General features: G+C 35.1%; 1 protein-coding gene across 1 annotated transcript; it reads left to right on the top strand.

Moving 5' to 3' along the window:
• Positions 1 to 449: 449 nt before the first annotated feature.
• On the top strand, positions 450 to 3,707 carry LOC112768972 (F-box/FBD/LRR-repeat protein At3g14710). Its single transcript, XM_025813354.3, has 4 exons — positions 450 to 741; positions 1,255 to 2,254; positions 2,933 to 3,067; positions 3,238 to 3,707. Exons 2-4 carry the CDS (start codon positions 1,697 to 1,699, stop codon positions 3,529 to 3,531), a joined length of 987 nt encoding a protein of 328 aa, XP_025669139.1. The 5' UTR covers positions 450 to 741; positions 1,255 to 1,696; the 3' UTR covers positions 3,532 to 3,707.
• Positions 3,708 to 11,776: the final 8,069 nt, after the last annotated feature.

Genomic DNA, 11,776 nt, shown 5'->3' with positions numbered 1-11,776 from the left:
CAAAAGTTCAATAAAAAAAGTGAGCGACTTACAAATCAACAATTTAAGAACAAATATAGTGACATCTAAATATCATTTAAACAGAAAAAAGCACAAAAAAATTTTAACTTGTGACATGGATTAATGTTGGATATAACATGAAAAACTACAGATATAAAATCATAAAGATACAATTTTAACTTTTGAATTTTATAAATTAAAGACCTAAAAATATCTTGCAAAAATCAAAAGTAATGATATATGTACAAATTTTTTGGTCAACTAAATTGGTCTATAGTATTCTTCTAACTTCTAAAATGCACCTATCATAATTTGTTAACAATGACAAAAAGTTTATCTAAACCTAACAATAATACATTTTAATAGTTTACCATTTGGGTGCAACTCTTTTAAACAAAAAGAAAAAACAAACCTAAACAAAAAATCTCCAAAATACACCCTGAAAACAATAAAAAAATAAAAGTAGTAATGGGCAGTTGGAAAGACAAAGAGAAAGAGGGAATGGGTGGCGGGAAGGGAAATGAAAAAATGGCGCGAGAGTGCTTTAGTGCCATAGCTCATAATGGATCATGGATTATCCTATTTAGACCCTCAAGCACAAACACCGTTACTGCTTAACTATTACACCTCAAGAGATCGCTCTCATAACTTTGATTTTCTCAACATTATGACTTCTGGTGAATACTAGATACTTGAAGAAAAGAAAGAACTTCCCCTGAATTTATATCTTGTTACTCAAAGGTGAGTTCTTTCTTTCTTTCTTGTTTTTTAGTCATTGCAAGATTGTCTTTCTGTCATAATCTACTTTTTAGAGACTTTTGTTTCAGGTTCTGTCCCTTTCATCACATTATATAGTTTTTTCTTCTAATCTTTATGCTTTTATTAGTTATTACTTATTTCAAACGTAGACACCTGACGAGAGATTACGGCAGAGGTAGTTCTTTAAAAAATAAGATTAGGGCAAAGTTATTTTTTCAAAGTTATGTCTATTTTTCTGCTCTGTTTCCTTTTTTTTTTTTCCTTTTTTAATTGGATATGTGTCTGCAAAGGAGTTGATAAAACAGTTGAGATTGTTCTCTTACCCTAGAACTTGAAAGTTGAAATGAATAGAAATGTTATTTATCATGATCAAATGAAAGTTTGCTTCTTTTTTTTTTTTTTTTATAAAAAAAAAGGATGAATCTTGTAAAGCTTTTGTTAGGTGTAGTGATTGATAGTGCAATAACCAACTTGTAAATTGTAATTTACTTGTAGGAAGTTATTGCAGACAGTATGTTTGGATCATCTACCACTCATGAACATAAACCATTTCGGAAGAGACAGAAGCTGAATGAAGATGAAGACATGATCAGCAACCTACCTGAGGTCCTCATAAGTCGGATACTGTCTCTTCTTCCCGCCAAAGATGCTGTCCGAACAAGCGTGCTGTCAAAGAAATGGAATCACCTTTGGATACTCATCACTAATTTGAATTTAGATGACAGTGTTTACTTTTCTCCCAAGAAAAAGGTTGGAGGGAAACTACATTTTATGAACTTTGTGTATAGGACACTTCTTCTTACCAAATCACCAACCTTGGATTCCTTCAATCTTTCAAATTGGTCACAATAATAACAAATATGATGTGTCTCTTCTTAACAGTTGGATCTCTAATGCTTTAAATAGGAACTTGAAAAACCTTACCATCAATTCTCAAATGGAGCTCCCCTTTTCCTCTCTTACCACTCTTTCCCTTGTTGACTCCAAGTTGTTGGAAGAATTGGTGCTTAATATGCACATTTTTGCTGCCATAAAAGTTCCAACCAATTATGTTTCCTTGGGATGCCTAAAATCATTGAAGTTGGTTGGGATTAGATTCAACCTTGACTACAAATATTCAAAGGATTTGACTTTTGATTTCCCAGTTCTTCAAAATTTTGAGGTAGTGAACTGCACTTGGTTACATGCAATTCGTGTTACTTTCAAAGTGCCTCTACTTGAAAGCTTTTTCATGAAACAAGAAGCTGAATCTGCATCTTATAAGCCAAGTAGCTGTCCGATCTATGTTTCTGCTTCACATTTGAAAAGATTCAGATACTGTGCTTATGGTTTTATATCACAGTGTATTACACTGGTAGATCCACTGTCTGCTCATAATGCTTTTGCTGATATCACTCTGTGGAAATGTGAGAAGGACACACAAACAGGACTTCATGCTTTTCTACTTCTCAAACAATTAAATCAAGTGAAGTATATCAAATTTGAGGGTTCTGAGGTAGGCTTCTTCTCAAAAACCTCTTTTAACTTAGTGTTGACAACTTGACATGAAGGCCATATTGCATGTTATATAGTATATCTTTGTAGTTTCTTTTGTAAAATATTGTTTTGTTTGGAATTGATTTTGTGAACATGAGCTGGAGCAAAAGCTTGTTTTGTATTAGATTTTATGTTAAGAAACTTGCAATTGATTTTGGTTAATAAGTATCATGCATTTGAAACTTACCATGAAACTAGTTTTCCAAAATAGAGCTACATTTTATGGCCTCTTTACACTTCTCAAGCAGGGGTTTAGATGCAAATGTTTGATTGAAATTAATCAAAACAAAATTAGTTTAAGAATCATGTCACCTACTCTAAATGGGAGTTTATGATTGATACCATAAAACCAAACAAGCAATAAAATATGCTTCAATTGAGAACTTCCTGATATCAAATTGTAGTTTCCTATACCAATTGTATTAGATACTAGATAGTAACACTTTACTGATTAATTAGAAATCAATTATGTTATTATTTATAAAATAGTAACGTGCATGAGTATTAATTCAGCTTGCTAGCATTATGAGAAATATATGCTTTTATACATTTGTTTGTTTCTAGACAGATTTATTATTCCATCTTATTTTTATATCATAAGTTTCATACAAATTGAGATTCTTTATTTGTCATGCAGGTTTTGCCACCATCAACAGGGCCAAAATTTCCTTCATTTGGAATGTTGAAGCATCTGGAGCTTGGCTTAGTTGCTGGTGAAATTTTGTTAGGCATACTTCTCAAGTCACCAATTCTCAAGACTTTAATTTTAAAGGTTGATAATTATTTTAATTAAAATTAAAGACACTATTCTATACTCATATAAGTATCACAGTGATTATGCAGCCCCTAAATAATAGATTTTATCAATTTGAGAAAATGTTTGGTTTATCAATTTTACTTTGATTCTCATCTGGACTTTGTTTAATGATTGATCATCATCAGGGACTAAAATCTAAATTTGACAAAGAGCTTTTTAGCTCTGCTGATGTGCCTGAGTGTTTGCAAAATACCTTGGAGGTTGTGAAATTTGGAGAAGTACATGGACTTGAGCATGAGTTGTGGTTAGCTAAATTTGTGATGGAAAATGGTTTGGTCCTGAAGAGGATGAGTTTCTCTGTTCCTTCCTGGTTAGGCAATTTTAATGCCATTGAAGAATTTAAAGAGAAGCTATTCTCTTTCAAGAAACCTTTTAGTTTTGCTTTTGTTGAATTCTCATCTCTTCGAGTTCGAGGTTAGATAAGTTTGTAACTACATTTTGGTTTAGTTTCTATGGTAAGGTACTTCATTAAAGCACACATGTTATTAGTGCTATTTCTAAATGGGGTTTTTGGGTCCACCATATCTCATTTAAATGGTGTGATTAAGACCATTTTACTATTTGGCAACTATTAGAATTTAGCAGTAGTATTTCACTGGAATTGGTTATGTTGAACTTTGTTGAACAATGATTAACAAAATATTAGTAAAAATATTTCTTTTATGTTTCTCCGTGCTTATTCTTTTTGAAAGCCATTGAAGATTATTAGATTATAAATGTAAATTTTATTATTTTTAATACGTCAAAGTTACATGTTAAATCTAGATTATCAGAAATAAATTAATTTAGCCAAATAAGATAATATAAATTGTCTAGACAATCTAAAATTAGATTATCATGTATGAATTTTACCATTGTAGTCTTTCAAAAAATCAACTCCGAGTACCATAATAGTCCTTAGAAATCTTTCTGATGATGACTCAGCTACTGATGTGGCTAACTGGCTATCCACGGTGGAGCATGCACGGCTAACTTAACAGACCAAAGTGCAATTTGTATCCGATTTGATATCTCCCTTCTTTTTAATCCTAACCCTCTTTGCCCCCTCCCAATGAACATTAACTTCTGGTTCTTCCTCCTTTCTTCTCATTCTTCTTCTTCTTCTATCTGCTCACCATCTAGTGGCTACTAGACAAGAACCCTAACCTCTTCATTTTTTTAAAATTGCTATCATAATGATACATAATGTCCAATAGTTCCTCCATATAAAAAAAATACCGCATACATTACTTCAAAATTCAGTAACAAAGAAATATAACAACATCCCAAATTCTAGACACCATCTTTATCAGCCATATGTCACTCTATTAACCCACCCCTGTTCTATTTAAAAAAAAAACAGAGGCTGAATCCCAACATACCAGAAAAATAAAAAACTTTAGCAACTACAGCAATAACAAAATGGAATATCGAGCGACATTCACATTGCAATTATAACGAAGAATTATCACCTCATTGCACTTTTTTTTTTTCAGAAAAAAAATACATACGTTCATTATGGACGATAATGGCGAAATCGCTAGTGTCCACGGGAGGGTGAGATGATCTAGCACAGTCCGGCGATGTAAATGAGGTAGTCGCAAAGTAAAGAACTCCAAAAACTCAACCCTAGAGTGGCGTCATTCATGAAGAAAAGTAGAAGAAAAAGAGTGAAAGTGACGAAGATGGACGAGTGTTTGTGTTTGTACACAAACCGTTTTTGAGCATAAGTTTAACACATGACGTCGTTTGGGTCTACAACAGGTACCAAACCAAAACGACATCGTTTTCGTACATTCCAGCGGGATACACAATGATTACGTCAGCATTGACATAGTTGAGTCATCACTAAAAACATGTCCAAAGACTATTATAGTATTCAAAACTCAACTTAGAAAATTACTATAGTGAAATGAGAACCTCGAAGACTAAATTAGATAATTTTATGAATTTAAGGAACCATTTATTTTATTCAAATTTTTGTTAATGTTCAAAAGAAAATGTGGATAACTCAATGTCGCAATTGTATCGTCAATAAGAATTAAGAAGAATTGAGAGTAAGAAATAAACAAAGAAATGCAAGGTGTTGGAGACAAAGTAAATCGCAGAAATTAAAACAAACGAAAAATTAAAGAGAAGAAAAAGAAAGAGACATAATCGTAAAAGAGAAGAACAAGCAAAAATCGAGAAATTTTATTAATAAATACCGAAAAGAAATAAATTACAAGTGTTTGATTCAGAGGAATTACTTAAGATTCCCAATTTTACGCTGTGATGCCAAGAGGCTGAGAGCGTTTTGGGTTTCTAAATATTTTTCAAGAAAAACTGAACTCCCTACAATATGTTTCTAAAGTTCTATTTATAGACTAATCTAATATCAGCTGACATTTACTTTTGTACACCACTTGTGAAAAATTTGAATTGCTCCGTAACTATTTTCGCACTTCTTGCTTGATGTCAATTTCAAAATTCAAATAAATAACCAAACTGTCAAATGATCTAATTTAATTAAAATAAATATAAATATTATATATGGAGACATCACCATGTAACTAATTATTTCTTTTATAATTTTTTTATAAAAATCATATTTTGTCTAATATAATGCCCTCCCCAAAAATTTTCACTTGAAATCATACGGTGATTAAAAGTGAAAAAATTTTGTTGTTTATAATAATAAAAGGAATATATATAAACGTATATTTATTCATTTTTTTATTATTATTATTATTATTATTATTATATATATATTCTCTTTTAAAATGTATATATATAAATAATAACAATAGTTTGAAACGTCATCTAGAGAACACACAAGAGTACTCGTATTCTTTTTCTTTTTTGTTATTTTATTTATTCATTTATCCAACTCCGCCTATGTTACACTTGTGGTACATAGCCGGCAAGCCCGGATAAAGGAGGAGGGTTGTGTTAGGTCTTCGGCAACCAACATAAAATTATAGCCGAACCTCCATGACATGAATCAAATACATTATTGCGCTAAAGCTAGGTCGTTGCCCGGAAGCAACGCGCCGTATGGCTCGAGTACGGTGTCAAAGCAAGAGCTGCTGCATCGGTGCCCGGATGTAGTGTTAAATGAGCAAGGGTTCTCGCGTTTTCGTGAACGGACGAGGGTAAATAAGCTAGTTCACAAAGTAAAAGGTAAAGGTCGAAGTGACAGAAAGTTGAGATTTGGGACATGGAACATAGGCACTCTAACAGGAAAATTCATGGAGGTGGTGGACACCATGACAAGGAGGAAGATTAACATTATGTGCCTACAAGAAACGAAATGGGTTGGTGCAAAGGCTAGGGAGTTGGATACTTCTGGTTTCAAACTTTGGTATACAGGAAAGGTGAAGAATAGGAATGGGGTTGGAATAATTGTGGATAAGCAGTGGAAGAATGACGTAGTGGATGTCAAGAGGGTGGGAGACCGGATCATCTCTATCAAACTTGTAGTGGAGGGAGGTGCTTTCCATGTGATTAGCGCCTATGCACCGCAGGTGGGTTCGGACGAACAACACAAGATAATGTTTTGGGAGGATCTAGAGAGTTTAGTTCAAGGCATACCTTTGGGAGATAAGATTTTCTTAGGAGGAGATTTAAATGGCCATGTTGGGAGAGAAGTAACTGGATATGGGAGTATTCACGGAGGCCATGGTTTCGGGGTGATCAATGCCGAGGGTAAAACTATTTTGGACTTTTCCTCAACCTTTGATCTTCTCATCGCAAATACATGTTTTAAAAAGAGAGACGAACATCTTATAACCTATAAGAGTGGCATGACAAGCTCTCAAATCGACTTCTTCTTGTTGAGGAGAGTCGACCGGAAATTTTGCATTAACTGTAAAATTATCCCGGGAGAGAGTTTGACAACACAACATAGGGTGCTCGTCATGGATTTTCACGTTGAGCAAAAGTTGAGGAAAAGACATCATACGAAGAACCCAAGGACGAGGTGGTGGCGGATGAAAGGTGAGAAACAAAGAAGCTTCCTAAGACGGGTAGGAGAAGAGGCAAAGTGGGATGGGAATGGAAGCGCGGAAGAGATGTGGAGGGGGATGGCAGAAGTTATTAGAAGAACAGCAAAAGAAAGTTTTGGTGAATCTAAAGGAATAGGACCAAGAGACAAGGAGTCCTGGTGGTGGAATGCGAGTATACAAGAAAAGATAAATATAAAAAGGGAATGCTTTAAAGAGTGGTCTTTATGCCGCAATGCAGATAATTGGGAAAAATATAAGGCGGCTAAGAAAGAGACAAAAGTGGCTGTAAGTGAAGCAAAAACAAGAGCATATGAGGGTCTCTACCAGTCTTTGGGCACGAAAGAAGGAGAAAAAGGTATATATAGAATCGCAAAGAGCCGGAAAAGAAGAACGAGAGATTTGGATCAGGTTAAGTGCATAAAGGATAAGGATGGAGAGGTGTTGGCTCAAGAGGAGAAGATTAATGAAAGGTGGAAGAGCTACTTCTACGAGTTATTTAATGAGGGACAGAAGACTCTTCCGAGCCTTGGTCGATTATGCACAAGGGAAGAAGATCAAAACTTTGACTATTATCGAAGGATTCGAGACTTCGAAGTAAAAGAGGCTCTAAAGCAGATGAAAAATGGCAGGGCAGTAGGACCTGATAATATCCCAATTGAGGTTTGGAAGGGTCTTGGAGAAAAAGGCATCAACTGGTTAACCAAGCTTTTTAATGAGATTTTAAGGTCAAAGAAGATGCCTGATGAGTGGAGAAAGAGCACCTTGGTACCTATCTACAAGAATAAGGGGGATATACAAAGTTGCGGAAACTATAGAGGGATTAAGCTTATGAGTCATACTATGAAGTTATAGGAAAGGGTGATAGAATGGAGGTTGAGAAAAGAGACACAAGTAACAAAGAACCAATTTGGATTTATGCCAGGAAGATCTACCACTGAAGCGATATACCTATTAAGAAGGATGATGGAGAGGTATCGTAGTAATAAAAGGGATCTACATATGGTGTTTATTGATTTAGAAAAAGCGTATGATAGGGTACCAAGGGAGGTCTTATGGAAGGTTTTAGAAAAGAGGAGAGTAAAGATAGCATATATTCGGGCAATAAAAGACATGTATGATGGGGCCACAACTAGTGTGAAGACTCAAGGTGGTGTGACAGAAGAATTCCCTATTGGTATAGGATTACACCAGGGATCATCCTTAAGTCCATACCTTTTCACATTAATCTTGGAAGTACTCACAGAGCACATCCAAGAGCCTGTGCCATGGTGCATGCTTTTTGCTGATGATATCGTCCTTATGGGGGAGTCAAGGATAGACCTAAATAAGAAGTTGGAGTTATGGAGAGAAGCTCTAGAAGTGTATGGTCTGCGCATAAGCCGTAGCAAGACGGAATATATGGAATGTAAGTTCAGTCTGAGAAGGGAAAACCCCAATATAGAGGTGAAGATTGGAGAAAACACCCTATGAAAAGTTAAAAGTTTTAAGTATCTTGGGTGCATCATACAGGATAATGGAGAGATTGAACAGGATGTAAATCATAGGATCCAAGCAGGTTGGTCAAAATGGCGGAGTGCATCTGGTTTTATATGCGACAAAAAAATACCTTTAAAACTTAAAGGTAAATTCTATTGCACCGCTATAAGACCGGCTATGCTGTATGGTACGGAGTGTTGGGCGGCTAAAGGGGAGCACGAACATAAGCTGAGTGTGGCAGAGATGAAGATGTTGAGATGGATGAGTGGTCATACGCGATTGGATAAAATAAGGAATGAAGATATAAGGGAGAGAGTTTGAGTAGCACCCATTGTGGAAAAGATGGTTGAATCGCGTCTCAGGTGGTTTGGACATGTGAGAAGAAGACCGATAGAACATCCAGTCAGGAGGGTGGATGAGATGGAAGATGGACAAAGGGCAAAAAGCAGAGGAAGACCTAAGAAGACCATCCATGAGGTGGTCAAACGAGACCTACATGTAAACGGTCTCTCTGTAGACATGATACATGACAGAGCACAATGGCGTCGTTTGATTCATGTAGCCGACCCCACTTAGTGGGACAAGGCTTTATTGTTGTTTGTATTTATTCATTTATCCATTTATTTAATTATTTTTATTTTGACTAAACAAAAATAAAGCAGCCCACCCAATATCTTATTATCTTGTAATACTTGTAAGGAAGAGGATACGTTAGTGTTTGACTACCTAAAAGCTTCTTTTTTAACTCTGTATCTTCCATTCTTCCAAATTTCATCTACTATGGTGGATTTTCTCCATCCACAAGGGTTCAACTATACCTAACTCTTCTAATATTTTAAGTAAGATTTCACTATTAACTTCATTTTTGTCTTTCTTTTTTTCATTGTTGATTTAGAGGAATCCTAACCCTATGCAAAAATTTCCTTGTGTTATCTATGAGTACTAGAATCTTATTCTGAAGAGCATTTTCTTTAATTCTTTTACATTCTTTGAATCAAATTATGATTTGATTGTTGAACCCTTATTCTTATGTTGCTATCTTTTTTCTATTTTCAAGTATGAAAAAGGAGACAGGAAAAAAAAAGAAAAATATTTCTATCAATTTTGCTTTCAAAAACAGGATAAAAGAGATAGTTTATTTTCTTGGCACAAACATGTTGAAATTTCATCCCCCTTTTCTTGGTAATATATATTATTATATCTACAAATATAACCTGATATTCCCTAATTAAAAATTGTGCGGCCCCAGAACCTGTTCACGATGTATTGAAGATCAAGGTCTTGAATTTTTTCAAATTTGCTTTCCGCTGGGTCAACTATCTTCTAATTCTCGAGGTCTTGCTGAAGGAGATGCTTTACCAGACTTCTTTGTGTATATATTTTTCAGCTTCTTTCTAATAGTAAGTGAGCTTGTTTTGACCCTTCACTAATATGATGTATTTTAATTTAACTAAACTTTTTCTAATGTAAGTAGAAACAATTGCAATCTTGTGGCCATATTAATTAGAAATAATTTAGCTTTTGCATCATTTTTGCCATTGGATTTTTAATGAAGAATGCAATTCGCGGATCCCTGGCAATGCTCTGAAGCAACGTTACACAAATGCAATAGAAAACAAAGGGATTTGCTTAGATTATATACACATTCTCCTTTCTTTTAGCAATGATCAATATAGTAAATAATGAATTTTCCATATATTTTATTTATGGATTTTTTTTATTTTTATTACCTTTATAGCTTGTTTGTTAATCGTTGACAACCTTGGCACCCAATACTTGAATCTTTTTAATCTGTATTTTTATGGCAACCTCAAGCCACCATCTGTCAACAAGTCCTCTTTCTTCATCTAAAGTGGCCATTTGTGATAAGTCTGTTGTCAAAAACGGTAAAGATTTTGCTCTTGAACCAGAGGCCTCAAAATAAAAAATATGGAAATCTTATGTGCTACTCCCTTTAACCATTGATGGTGTAGACTCAGCTTTCGTCGGCCCTATTATCTCTCCCAAAGTCGTAAACAAGATAAAAAATTCTTTTCCTGGTCACCCTCGAAGAAAACCTGTTACTTTTCAAGATTTCATTCCTATTGGATACTTCGACTCCAATGACAGGCTATTCAGAAATCCCCCAAAGACCAACATTGAAGGTTACCATGCTTGGTTAGGTAGGGTTGAAACTGAGAAGATGACCTTGTGAAAAGAGATTGAGATATATGACCTAATTCAGCTTAATAAAAACTCTTATACTGTTAATTCAGGACTAATGGGAGGTGCATTGTATTTCTGGGATAAGACTTCTCATACTTTTTACACCCCATACGGTATGATTACTCCTACTCTTCTAGATATAGCTGCAATAACTGGCCTACCTCCCTTGGGAGAGAAAATTTTAACTACTACCTAGTCAACCACTGGAGTTGAGTATGCCATTGATATCTCTTCCACCACCTACCAGAGCTTCATTCTTAATAACAAAGGTCAAGATAGAAAACCTGTTTCTGATAATGAGCATATAGCCTTCCTTCTCTATTGGTTGAGCGGCATTGTTTTCTATACCCGGAGTATTCAAGTTGAAGTCACTTATCTTCCATTGGCCATTATGTTAGCTGAAGGTAAGAGGCTGTGTTTAGCCAAATTGTTCCTGGCTCGACTATATCTCACTCTAGATTGGATCACGGTCCTTATGAGGGAGAAGAAGAGAATCACTAATGTTGATGGTCCCATTTGATTTTTTCAATTGCGGCTGTCTGCTATTTTTTATCACTCTAGATTCTGTGATTGCAGGACACCATCTGCTCAACTTAATTTTTGCTGATAAGTTAATGGCCTCACATGATAAGATGAAACACTTCTTCTGTGCTTTCTATTACTTGCCAGAGAAAGACCACAACATCAATCTGACTCCTTTTGCTAATTGTTAAACTGGTTCTGAATGGTTGACGCGATCTCTTACCCCAGCCAAGATTACACAAAAAAAAATTATCATTATTTGATCATAGTTCTTGACTCTCTAATTACTTTTTGCTGGATTCCCAGGTGAAGATGACCTAAGAACAGCGGTCTATATGCCAAATGCCGTTTCTAGGCAATTTGGGTTAGCTCAGGCCATTTCGTCTTCTTACCATCTTCAGGAGTCACAATCTTTGCACGTCAAAGCTACTTCACTAGAAGATCTGTTGCACGTTCAGAAAGATAATGCTTCGCAGAGAAATAAATTCCACATATT

The sequence above is a fragment of the Arachis hypogaea genome, chromosome 18, assembly GCF_003086295.3.
Source record: "Arachis hypogaea cultivar Tifrunner chromosome 18, arahy.Tifrunner.gnm2.J5K5, whole genome shotgun sequence".
In the NCBI taxonomy this organism is placed as follows: Eukaryota; Viridiplantae; Streptophyta; class Magnoliopsida; order Fabales; family Fabaceae; genus Arachis; species Arachis hypogaea.
Note: the sequence above shows the minus strand (reverse complement) of the source record. Positions and strands in the feature narration are given on the sequence as shown.